Here is a 12,372-nt window from a genome sequence, read left to right as displayed (position 1 = left end):
TCAAATACTTTACCAAAGGGTGGGGTAAGCTGTTCATATCCTGAGGATGTCATTTCCCAGTGGGAGTTTGGATGGCTCAGCGACGGATAAATGAAGCACTTTAGGCTATGCGAACCGAACCTCTCTCGCAGCCAAGGATTTGATTTAATTCCATCAATTGGATAGTCTTGCCGATTGGTGGCACATTTAGTTCACCAGATCCTCGTTCAAGTCAGTGCAACCGCTTAAATCCAGCTTGGCATAGACCAGGCTACCGACTTACGGACAGCCACCCTGCAAGGGTCATGAGAATCGTAGATGCCACAATCAAATTAGCCGTTATAAATCCAGCACATGTGTCCTGAGGGTATCTGGAGGTACAGACATGAATGCATAAAAACATCTAATCAAACATGCTCAAACACCGTAGTTCCTTCATATGAACAATGCTTCCTTGTGGCTGGCCGACTCCGACCAGGTGTGAACCATAGACAAGAATGAATAGAAAAATGTAAACAATCGCTAGTGCCAATGTTCAGAAACAAAGCGTGATATATGTACCATGGAAGCTCGTCAAGATCGTCCGACGCAAGACCATCACCAGTCTTGCCCTCGGTCCTTCATCAGTATCTCGATAGCTTCATCTTCGGGGACTGGATTGTCATTAAGGTCCTTGACGCATTGCGTGAGTCCTTCGACCGCTTCGTCAACTTGTTCGGCAGTCCAGTCTGTACAAGCCATGACCACTCGACGGTAGTTTTGCCCCAGGACCACATTTTTAGATCGGAGACGCTCCACCTCCTCCAGTATGTCATCGTTGAACTTGTGGTATCCCTCTATTCGTTGCTGTATGCTTTCTGCAGGTGGAAACGAACGAAGAAAAGCAGCTTGCTGCTCGGAGAACCCAGAAGATGGGTCAAAGTTCTCAGAAAAGACCGCTTCGAATGCAGCGATGTCTAATCCAAATTCTTTATCGGCGTCACCAACCAAGTACTTCTTAGACGCATCGAAGGATCCTCCTTGGGTCGCTTTCAATTTTACAAGAAGATCCTCTGATGACTTCTCAAGGTTCTTGCATCGCCGGCCGAGCTCGATGCGCTCTGAAGATCTACTCTTCAGGTCGTCCAGGTGTTTCTGTTCGATTTGCCGAGCCTTAGCTGACTCACGAATTTTAGCATGCCAGTGGTCAAACTGTTCTTGCTTCTTTGTTAAGCTCGAAGCCAGCTCCCTGTCAATGCCGCCCAGTGTCTCGTGCACCAATGAAGTGATCTGTGCCAATGTCGCTAGACTAATGTCAGCCAGAGTAACTCTCACGCGCCATGATGGATCCTTACAATCTAGAATCTCTTTCTTGGTCTTTGCTAGTTGGTCCATGAAAGAGTCGTTCCTATTTCCAGTCTGTTGGGATTGGCCATTGCCCTCAACCATATCCACACCTACACCGTAATCGGCCGGCCGTAGACCGGTATGGTTCGGTATATGAGGATCTGCACCGACTTCCAGGAGCTGGGGTACAAGGACAGAACGTGCGCGCCCCGCCAAGTTTAGCGCAGTATCGCCTTGATCATCCCGAAGATTGACAATTTCAGATATGAAGCGACCAAGCGTTATGACCTCTCCGGTCTGTGGTAAGTTTTGCCCGTTGTCCATGACGCCAGTAGACCCCGGCTGGCCCGCCGAGGTACCACCGTGGCGGACAATGAATTCCAAAAGAGCTTCGAGATAGTGTTTTGCGGATACATGGCCGCCCCCGCCAGTTGCCGCCATCACGGCAATGTGATGTAACACTGTTCGCCCACTGTAATCGACCATGTCAATGGTTGGAGCCAGAACCTGCAGTAAGCGTGGAAAGCTCCGATAGTCGAGGTTGTTCCTCGTTCCCACTGATTTCTGCAACGCAGTTTCACCTGCCCCGTTCAGCCGGAAAATGTTGACGCCTTTCTCGACTAGCGCATACACAAGGGGCATGCGAGCAAGCATCGCCGCCCAATGGAGAGCATTATTGCGATATTCATCCAATGGAATCTCCAGGTCATCGCCAGATAACTGCATCAGAGCAGGATGCGTCGAAAAGTCCTTTGTTCTCTTATCCAAGAACAATGTCATGATAAGCTTCATCTTTTGGAATCTCTCGGGAGTCGTGGCAGGTTGCAAGGGCTCGCACCCGCGCTTGGTGCCATCGACCATGGAGTTGGAGACATCCATATCCTGGTAGAAAGAGTCATTCGGCTCAGTCGGAGTAGGCTCGTTCATTGATAAAGTCGAGTGCTCGTACGGAAGTCCGAAGGATTGCGCATGGTTGGAAGTAGATCTGATGCGTTTGCGCGGAGGCTCGTTCGACTCTTCGGGTTCGAAGCCGGGACCGACATGGGCTTGGTATCGGCCGTTCCTCTGAGCATTGTTTGCAAAACCGCTGTCGGATGCAACACTGTACATGCTCTGTTGACTGCTGAAGGGAATCTGGGTATCCTGGCTGCTCAGCTGTTGCGAAGGTTTCCGTATGGCACTGGACTTTCTCCCGTCGACTCCACGTGCGGCCGGCGAGTCGAAGCGGGCTTTGCTCATAGCATTGACCGCAGTAGCCGCTGTGCGAGAAATATTCTGGAAGAATGTGCCCTGCTGAGGCTGGGACATGCCACGGTTGTCCATGTGGTTATAGAGTCGCTTTCTTTGGGCCGCCATTGCCTGTTCCTTGGTCGGGGTGTCCAAGGAATCCTGCGCACTGCCCGTCGTTCCATTTGGTCCCATGTCATATTCCAGGAGTGGTCGCAGTAATTCCTCAACATGGTACTCGCGACAAAGCTCCACTCCTCTCTGATAGTTCACCCAGGTGCCCTGATATTTTCCATAGCCACCCTGTACTTTCTCATGCTCTCCAGCCGCGATTTCCTTCTCCAGTGTCTTCGTCCGCCTCGCTTTGACCACACCAGCAACCTTGAGGATCTGAGTAGCGTTCAGCCAAGAATCCGCGCGGCGTTTCATGACGGCGACCCCGTTGACCTCCATTTCGTACACCGATACATTAGAGTAAACAGCCTGTAGAGAAGAGTAATGACCGGTTAGCGGGACGAGAGAGTGGATGGCATTGAGGTGCATGTGATGGGGGACTTACCCGATATATCTGAGGCTTGAATTCTTCATAGATGGTGCCATACCCGTTCATGTCTTCGAATGTGCTGAAGCTACCCCTTGGGCCATGGGGCAAGCTGTTGGTGAAGCTATAAGAAATGGCCGACTGTTGTGATGCTTTCGGAGGCGGAGTAGCTCTGGGGGTGGACGCTACGGATTGGGAAGCGTTGAACGAGCCCATGTGGGATTGTGAGAAAGCCATGCCATTGTTCGAACCCATGCTGCTCTGCGAGTACGACACCTGGAGACTCGGGCGCGGTGGGTGGCGGTTGTTGGAAGCCATGGTGTCCCGGTCACAGCGAAGTAGGGTGTAATCCCAAGTCGAACATGAAACCTGCAGAAGACTGCTTGAGGGGAAGATATCAGTGGAAGTCCAATTGCAACCGTCCAGGCCAATGGCATGACATGTTCAGTATGTCAAACAAAAGAGTAAAAAGCATGTGGGGAACTGCACCTATGCTGGGAGATCCTCTCGGCCTCCGGAGTTACTTCGACGTTACTTCGACTCAGTTGGAGCAGACCGCGGGAAGTCGCGCGAAATCGAAGGGAGGCGCGTGGCTAGCGCTCCGACCGTGAAGGGATGAAAGGGCCGGTTCGTGGTGTTCGATTGCAGGGATAGATCACAGCATGTAAAGCCGATCACTTTCGAATGGTATTCATCTAAAGCTCCAGGTCTTTAAGAAGGATTCAAGCTGTACATGATTAAAGATACCGACATCAAAAGAGCTGAGTATTGAGATGTTGGCAAGAGAAGTCAACTTGAAGTCCGTCCGTCAATCGTCCTTTCTGGTCGCGTCCGCGGCTAAACCCGTTTTCGCGTTTTGCCTTCCATCCATAGATATCACCCTTTTGGGATCTCCGCCTTCTAGACCGCTTTGGTCTCCGCCTACCCTTGCGGAAAGAAAGAATGAGAACAATAAGCGCCAATCAGTCAGTCGACACGCTGGAGAAAGAGCTCCGCCAAACAATTCGGTCTAAAACAATGCCAAAGACATTCTCCCCCAAATCACCGGTCCAAATCTCCGCGGCGACATGGCGGCAGCTTCTTCGATCCCTCCTTCGCGAGGCATCCTATCTCCCGGATCCAGTCGCCAAAGTTTACATGCAATGCCATGTCCTTGACCGATTCCGAAAATATGCGGACAATGCCAGATTCAGACGGCAGGAGGATCTGTGGCGACGCTGGCAACTGCAGAAGCAGGCCAGTAAGAGCCTGTCGCTGCTACAAAGAGCCAATGAAGGATACCCGAAACCACTAGAGAAGGTCTTGCGCATGGCATATGGTCGCAGTGGGACTCGAAGATTGGAACTTGTTCGAGACCTGATTGCTGGACACACTCCGTCGTCTGAGACTCCGCCCAAATCCTTGCAGGATCTTCTGGATAAGAAACTACTGACGGAGGACTGGAAGCCTCCTCCTATCATTGTTGAACTTGTCAATGCCCAGCAGGTCAACAGCATGATCCCGCATCTGAATGGAGCCCTCAAAATCAAGAAATTCGAACGCATTATCCCCAAACAGAATTCCTGGGCCAGGCCGGTTCCGAATTGCCGACGAAGGAACATTAGGAGGGATTGGTATCGCAAAGTGCTATCCAACTGTCTTCCACCACTTCCCCACGACGATCTTGAAATTCTTGAAGGCCTGATCTCGGGCCGTTTGCCATGGACGCCGCCCAAGAGAAGGAAGGCCATCGGAGCCGCCCCTGCTCCTACTTCTGAGACCAACCTCGATGTCGAGTTCCTGGTGGATGGTCCCAAGAAGGGTCCGACGTTCAGGCCTTATACCGACGGGCGACCTCATGTGCTCACACGTCGGTTCATGGTTAGGACTTGGATGCGCATATCTGCTCTCATACCTCGCTTGTCCATGGTGACTAAGATCCACCCCAAGACTGGCGTTGAGACTCGGAAGCCATGTTTTGCATGGGACTGGAGTCCACCAGCCAAGGTAGCTCTTCCGGTGAGAGAGGATATGGCAGCTGATATATTTGAAGGAGTCGATTCTCAAGGGAGGCTGCTCACAAACAAGCCCAAGCAAGAGCGGAAGGGCGACAGCCAACCTAAAGCCGGACCTAGCGCTCGGACTGAAGTACACGATGCTGAAGACATAATAAAGGAGACTTGAATTTACACACTCGCGCGGCATGAAACCCGGACAAACGGGCATTGTCAGACGTCTCTACAGCCCCAAAGCGCTCATCTGAACTTCCGCACGCGAGAGTTACTGATGATCTCCAACTGCCCAAACTCATTGATATAAGGCCGCTCACTCACATGGCAAAAGAAGGGCCCATTGCTGGATCTCTCGCGGTCGACACCGGCCGGCCAGATTTTCTCCATGGTCAGACGAAAATCATCCTTGGGCTTACCCTCCTTGATCCTCAACTTCTCGAAGAAGACATATGCGGCATAGAACACAATGCCCGAGTTCCCCGTGAGGGCTCCGTCGTACTTGAGGAACGTGTCCAGCGAACCGGGATTAATCTTTTTCTCGCTGCCCGGCATCGCCGCCTTGGCCGCATCCTTCAGGAACCCAGACTTAGTGACCCCTTGCTTCTTGACATGGGCGCGGATCTTCTTCCGGATGCGATCACACGTCTCAAACACAGGCACCTTCATCTCGTTTTCCCCTTCCAAAACAATACCAGAAACATCGAACTTCGAGTTTGCGTCTGCCGCCGCCGCTGCTGCTGCACGACTGCCGCTCCCGCTCCTGCTCGCCGTATTGGCAGTCTCCTTCCTCGCCCTCTTGGCCGTAGCAGCCGCAGCCGTAGCCGTAGCAGCCGGCAAAGCGATATTCGCCGCCGACGCCGACGCGTCGGCCAAAGGCATCGACTCAGCGCCGCGATTCGCGAAGAACCTCATCGCGTTAAGATACGTCGCCGATCGCGACCCCTTCTCGGGCCCGACCTGATTCAGGAAATCGTTGTACGAGCGCGACGACACGCCAATGGCACGCTGGAACTCGCCAACCTTCATCTGCTTGGAGTCGATAAAAGCGCGGATATCGTGGCGGATGGCGTCGCAGTCTTTGGTGGTAGTCGAGGCAGTGGAGGAAGGACGCGTGTTGCTGTTGCCCAGGTTCTCCTGGTCGAGCAGCGCGTCGGCGGCGGTGCGTTTCGTGGGCGCCATATTCTATCACGAATGTACTTTAATCGAAATGAGACCGGATAGTTGTGCGCAATTCGAATGTAACGAAGTACAATCAGATCTCCTGATAGGTTCCGCGTAACTGATAACGGGTGTAGTTGTGTACGCGTAGAAAGAAAGCGAGGTAGAACCAGAAAGCAAAGCAAGAGCCAACCTCAATTGAACTGAGTAGAGTTTACAGGGATCAAGAAAATAGAGGAAGAAGAAATCGTCGCGTCGAAATTCTTCTTTTGTTTACATCTGAAATCCACTAAGTACAGCCCCGTCCATCTCTCGAAGTCGAAAACGCGTACGGGGTCCCGATCACTTTCACGGCCTTCCCGATCACTTTCCTACGGTCTTTACGGCCACCCGCCCATCCACCCACGCATACGCTCTTTGCATCATTGGGTGGAACCATCGTTTGACCAACACGGATAGATACTGTATTGTACACTACCTACAGCATGATCCAGTCAATAATGGTATGTGGTGTCGCACAATCTCGTTTTACGGCTCTGCAGGAAGGTACAGTAGGTCTTTTGGCGTTTGTAGACGAAGGGTTTATTGCAGGGTGGTCGATTCGAATTGCTGGGTGGCCTGGGCCCGCCGGGCGAATGCCAATTGAAGTTGACAGCCCTCCACGCGTCAACTAGTCGATATGATGTATCGCAAAGTGGTCGATCCACCACCGACCTGAGTAGATTGTTCGGCTGGTTGCAGCAGATGGAGAATCTAAGAGTATTGGTGTCTTTAGGCAACAATACCATGGGACAGTGCTGCCTAGATTGAGAGCATGATCACTAGATACTACTGTACAGTACATACAGTAGATCAGCTACCTACTTGGCTACCGTTTCCCATAAGGTATACATCTCTACCTGAAAAAGAAGTGTATTCATTGACTTGCGGGCACGAATAGCTCTGAACTCCAAAACATGTGCGCCTTTTCCTACCTAGTTAAAAGAAAAAGAAAAAGAAAAACGAGGATCGAAGAATCAAACCATAGTGAAACCCATCCATCATTCATCACCAAAGCCGCTTCGCTTCTACCGAAGCTCTGCCTCCCTTCTCCAACAAACCCCCTGTCACAGGCAGTATCCTGACCTCCTGGCGCTCTTGGGCTTCTGCTCGGCCCCTATGATATTGTACAACAAAATACAATTGGATATTATGAAAGAAGATAACCCCTGCCATCTCAGCTTTCCTGCCCAGGTCATGACAACAGTTAAGAGAGAAAAAAAAAAAAGAACAAAGATTCTTTAGATATTCTTCGCCACTCAAAAGACGTGTCCAACGATGCATGGCGATTTATGAAGAATTAGAATTTCATTACAAGTCCAAGGCCTTGTAGTCGGCACCTGCCTCTGCACTCAACGGTTGCACGCCTCGGCTGGCATCGGCGCCCGTAGGCTGGAAGTTGTACCGATTTCCAATGCCCACCGTGGCGGCATCTGCGAGCAGAGCATTTGTCTCCTCGCCGGGGCCCCTCAAGCTAACCGATTGAAGTGTGTCTTGAACCTCCTTGACTCGCTTCTTGAAGGCCATTCTGTCCAAGAAGAGCTGTTGCCGAGCGAGCTCGAGCTCGCGGCGTTCAGCCTCGATGATTTCCTCCATCTCGTTGAACTGCTGCAACTTGATCTCGAACTTCTGCAGCGTCACGTTGACCGCAGCCGAGACCAGGCGGGTCATCTCCCGTTCCTCGTGAGACGCCAGGGCTCCGGCGCGGGCCGCAGAGGCAGCGAGAGCAACAGTAGAGAGGGTGGTTTTGCCTTGCTTGTTCGCATCGGTGCTCTCTGTAACCTCATCGGCAGCGTCCTCGCGGGTAGCATCCAGCTCCATGGAGTCTTCTGCCTTCACGGCACTTTCCTTCTCCTTGCCCTTCTCCTGGGACTTCTCGGACCCGGAACCCTTTTCAAGTTGCTTTCGGAGCTCCTTGCGGATTTCTTCCACTGAGCGACCGGCCGCAGCAGCAGCCACAGAGGGCTCGGCCATCTGAGCCAAGAACGCGACCACCGAAAGAACAGGGTTCTCAGACTGGCTGATCGGATCGCGACCAGCCGACGCCCGTACCTCTGGGGTGTCTTCAAGGTACTTGTCCTCGATCTCGAGCTGCAGGAACTTCATCACGCACTCCTCCTTGGTTCTCGATCCGACATGGTTGGCAATTTGTTCCCAGTTGTCGTCAAAGTTCTCCAGACCCTCCAGGAGCAAAATGAGTTCCGAGTCGGACCACGGAGCATCTTTGTCGGGGGCAATTGTGTAGGGGCTTTCTTCGAGTTTGACAAAGTCGGAGGCATTGTGGCTAGAAGGCATCCTGCCCTGCAGGAAACAATTGGGACAGAGGTCGTACTTGGTGTCAGGAGCGGGGTTCGCAGTCGCCGGCGTCGATTTAGCGTAGTGGAATCTAAGGCGAGTGCAGTCGATACCACAGGAGAAGCAATGGAACTTCTTTCTTGGCTCCTTGCTTGCGCTCTCCAGTGCCTTGGTCGCTGCATCGGTGGGGGTACCGTTGGCGGCCGAGCCCTCGCCGTTGGTCTGCTTCTCCTTATCTTCGGTGGCAGGGGTAATTTCCTTGCCCTTATCATCGTAGACATTGCGACGGATTTCGAGGTTGAGATCGGCCTTAGATGTAGGTGTAGCTGAGGCTGCGCGATCGGTAGCGGGAAGAGGCTTGCCAGGCTTGACGAAGTGATTGGGACCGGGCTGTAAGGGCTGCATACCCCTCGGCATATCGGCAATCACTCGGAAGTGGCCTGTGAAGGGAGGACCGATGTTCGAAGGGCGCGTTTGAGGATCAACCTGGGCACTATGTCAGCACGAAAGGTGCAACAAATTCCGCGTCAAATACTCACTTGATAGTTGATCAAACCCCACTGCTCGAGGAAAGAGTGAACCCGCATGATTGCGCATACGTCTCCGGCAAGGTTGCGGCGGCACGCAGTGACTGTGAGGTATTCGATGGGGTTTAGTCGGTATGTGTTGATCATGAAATCACGGTAGTCCTTGTAGACGGCGGGAGTCTTGCTGCGGTTCCGACCGTTGAAGAATTCGGCGAGAGCTTTCTTCTCGATTGGGTGGATCAGGTGCATGTCGAACCAGGACGTATAGCTAGGGAGAATGATGGCATGTGTTTGTGAGACGAGATGTGAGCGTGCGGAAGTTTCGACAGAAGTCTTGCCCTGTGCAGGCTGCTCCCCCGCTGTGCCCTCAGCTCCCGATTGCGCAGCTACTTCGGCAATCTCGTCACCCTCGCTTTCCTTCTTGGTTTCGGGCTCTGTGCCGCCCATCTCCTCATCTTCGGGTTCGCCGTCGGCATTCTGGGGCTTTGGCGAGACAGGGGCATCTAGCGGGTTATCAGTCTCTGGCGCTGCGGAGATCTTATTCTCAGTAGATCTTTCACGCGACTGCGACCTTGCAGCGCACGGTTGGGAAGGTTGACGTGCTCAAGCTCGCTGCGGGCGGAGGGAGGCAACACTCACCGGAAGCACTGATCACATCACCCGGAGCATCCTCAGTGACGTTATTGGTCTGGACATCGTCGGCGGCACCGCCAGAAATGATAGAGTTGTCTTCCATCTTATTGGGTTGATGGCCGGGGATGACGGCTGAGGTCGCAAGCAACGGGAACAAGGGACCTTCGCGCTCCTTAAGGGTCGGAGAATTGGATAGACGAGGTGCCGGTGCAACCCCTAATGCAGTTGTGATCTGGAGCCTGGAGGTAGCAAAGATATGGAAGGAGATAAATGGGTGGTAATGGCCACCAAGATAGCAACAAGTCGTGGGGGAGAAAGGTGGCTTGGGAGCAGAGCGACTTGTCGCGACACGGACCGTCGCTCCAAAAACTCGCGCCAAGAGCATTTTAGGCGCTAGGCCTATTGCATACTAGCTCGATTGTATCTCCAATCTATGTCATCAACTTGACAATCTACTTTGTATTTCAATCACCGGTCCACATATTCACCTTGAATACTTGCTCCTCGCGCATCTCATCAGCGCCCACTGCGCATTAGAGCTATGCTACTGGATGCAAGCTATCATATGGATAACGGTAACCAAGATCACAACACCGTCAATGGACAGAGCATACAAACTACTAACTCGACATCACGGCGACATTTACAGCAAGAATTTTGTTACAGACAGACATATGATTCGATATATACAATCGTTATTAGAACAATAGTCGCAGCGCCTGCGCACTTTGCAGACAAATTCCTCGCAACTACAGAGCAGCGATTGCCTCCCTGTACGCCTTGAGACACTTCGCAATGGCGGGTCTCGCCTGGAGTCTCTGCAGCCAAGCGTGAACATTGGGGAAGTCCTTTTCGAGGTCGATGACATCGCCCGTCGCGAACGGAATGCTCTGGTACCATTGCACAAAGGCGGTGTCCGCATAGCTGTACTTACCATCGACCAGATACTCGCGGTCCTGCAGTACCTTGTCGAGCACACCGGTGACGCGGCGGATCTCGTTCAGGTATCTCTCTTGCGCGCTGGGGATCTTCTCCGGGTGGTAGCGAGTGAACCAGACGTATTGGCCGAAGTAAGGCCCTTGGCCCGACATCTGGAAATGGAGCCACTGCTTGGCGTGGAAGGAGGCCGGGGTGCCGGCCTTGGGGCTGATCTTGTTTTCTTTGTCGTAGGTCTCAATGAGATATTCGATGATGGCGCCGGACTCCCAGAGCGTGATGCCGGTGTTGGGATCTTCGATGGCGGGGATGCGGCCGTTGGGGTTGAGAGAGATGAAGGGCTCCTTCTTGATCTGGTCGAATGGTACGTAGACGTGCTCGAACGGGATTTCCAGCTCTTCCAGGACCATGGCTACCTTCCAGGGGTTGGGCCCGCCCTGGTGGCCGTGCAGGATGATTGGCTTGAGAGACATCTTGAGGTATTGGAGAGGTATTTGCGGGGTCGTATCGATTGAAGTATGTAGTTGATGGAGTTATACAGAGAAGGAGTGAAGCTGTTTGTAGTGACGGAAGCTCATTTCTGGATAGGCCCCGCGTTGCTTATGTACCCGACACGAAGCATTCGAACTTCAGGACTACACATCCCTGTGGAGACGTCTTACAGCCTGTCATGGCCCAACTGTAACGAGAAGTCAAACACACTGCAACTGTCAATGTCGATGCGAGTAAGTCGTCGGCTGTTGGTCCACGGTGGAGAGCTCCATTGCCGGACCTGTTACCCGCTGACAAATGCGCATCATTGAGTGTTATCACCTAGGTGATCTACATGTTTAGAATAAAGTAGTAATCAGTGGAACTGTGTAATAGCCATATGCACAATCAAGGTAAGGGGTTAGGTATCTCCATATGGCAGGCTTATAAATCCATCTGTCAGGGAGCGGGGTGTTAGGTGTAATTTAGTCCGATTGAGCGGAGACGTGAGTTTGTCAATGCTCAAAAGTCGGCACTCCGAAGGTCCGAAGGGAGTGTTGTATTAGAAATCCACTCAGGTGAATGAGTGTTTATGAGTGATGCTCGCTCAATCGTCTCCAATACAGGCAATAAGCCACTTGGTCCAGGATGCCTCGTGGTCAGCCACTACTAGGCAGAACCGCTGCAGCTTACTATGCCATCTTGAATTATCTGCGTTCGCTACATATCACAACAGACATGAGTCAACAATAATTAAGTTACTCATTTTTTTTATACGGGGCTTGTATACCACAGAAATTGCGCCCATACGATAGTACGGTAGCCTGGGAGACAGCTTAAGACAAAGAAAATGGACATTGTCTGCCACCGTGCTAGGAGGTAGCGGAGAATGCCAAATAGTGCCTTCCTGACGTGCTGATGATTTCAGGTTAACATGCTTTAAGCTGAGTTACTTATCAGCTCCAAAAGGGTCGGTAGCTCAGTGGTATGAGCAAGAGATTGCAGATCTCGAGGTCGCGTGTTCGATCCACGCTCGGCCCTCAAAGCTTTCCTTTTTGCATATGTCAATTCCCGTTGGGTTGTCATGGCATGCACGGCTTTTCAGATGCAATTGACTTTCTTTTTCTTTTTGTTCGCTTCGCTAAGTAGTGAGTACTTAGTAGATGTTAGTCGGGACATTATCTGTAACCTTTTTCTGGGCTACCTCACGCCGCCATGGATGATGATGATGCCGCCATGGTATAGCAGT

The 12,372-nt window shown here is 52.2% G+C and overlaps 5 protein-coding genes and 1 non-coding gene across 6 annotated transcripts; 2 read left to right on the top strand and 4 right to left on the bottom strand.

Annotated features, from left to right (window-relative positions):
- Positions 1–175: 175 nt before the first annotated feature.
- Positions 176–3,891, bottom strand: BO97DRAFT_199717 (putative APSES transcription factor (MbpA)). The gene is made up of 5 exons (XM_025690521.1): positions 3,563–3,891; positions 3,092–3,452; positions 1,314–3,015; positions 263–1,262; positions 176–201 (listed from the first exon to the last, which is right to left on the bottom strand). The coding sequence occupies exons 2-4, from the start codon at positions 3,389–3,391 to the stop codon at positions 577–579; spliced, it is 2,688 nt and encodes an 895-aa protein (XP_025547706.1). The 5' UTR covers positions 3,392–3,452; positions 3,563–3,891; the 3' UTR covers positions 176–201; positions 263–576.
- Positions 3,892–4,141: 250 nt separating this feature from the next.
- On the top strand, positions 4,142–5,131 carry BO97DRAFT_326527 (uncharacterized protein; the record flags this gene model as incomplete). The annotated part of the gene is made up of 1 exon (XM_025691319.1): positions 4,142–5,131. A coding segment is annotated over one exon (990 nt), but the record flags the coding sequence as incomplete, so codon positions are not given.
- On the bottom strand, positions 4,974–6,493 carry BO97DRAFT_408239 (uncharacterized protein). Its single transcript, XM_025695813.1, has one exon. It carries the CDS (start codon positions 6,241–6,243, stop codon positions 5,308–5,310), a length of 936 nt encoding a protein of 311 aa, XP_025547704.1. The 5' UTR covers positions 6,244–6,493; the 3' UTR covers positions 4,974–5,307.
- Positions 6,494–7,139: 646 nt separating this feature from the next.
- rscE (putative RSC complex subunit (RSC8)) lies at positions 7,140–10,028 on the bottom strand. Its single transcript, XM_025694161.1, has 3 exons — positions 9,723–10,028; positions 9,096–9,586; positions 7,140–9,042 (listed from the first exon to the last, which is right to left on the bottom strand). The coding sequence occupies exons 1-3, from the start codon at positions 9,817–9,819 to the stop codon at positions 7,573–7,575; spliced, it is 2,058 nt and encodes a 685-aa protein (XP_025547703.1). The 5' UTR covers positions 9,820–10,028; the 3' UTR covers positions 7,140–7,572.
- A 437-nt stretch (positions 10,029–10,465) lies between these two features.
- On the bottom strand, positions 10,466–11,288 carry BO97DRAFT_397830 (glutathione S-transferase family protein; the record flags this gene model as incomplete). Its single annotated transcript, XM_025694160.1, has 1 exon — positions 10,466–11,288. Exon 1 carries the CDS (start codon positions 11,123–11,125, stop codon positions 10,466–10,468), a length of 660 nt encoding a protein of 219 aa, XP_025547702.1. The 5' UTR covers positions 11,126–11,288.
- Positions 11,289–12,091: 803 nt separating this feature from the next.
- Positions 12,092–12,164, top strand: BO97DRAFT_t235. The gene has a single exon. It is a non-coding gene; the product is annotated as a tRNA-Cys (tRNA).
- Positions 12,165–12,372: the final 208 nt, after the last annotated feature.

Source organism: Aspergillus homomorphus (genome assembly GCF_003184865.1).
Source record: "Aspergillus homomorphus CBS 101889 unplaced genomic scaffold BO97scaffold_46, whole genome shotgun sequence".
Taxonomy (NCBI): Eukaryota; Fungi; Ascomycota; class Eurotiomycetes; order Eurotiales; family Aspergillaceae; genus Aspergillus; species Aspergillus homomorphus.
The sequence above is the reverse complement of the archived record's forward strand: the minus strand, read 5'-3'. Positions and strand labels throughout refer to the sequence as shown.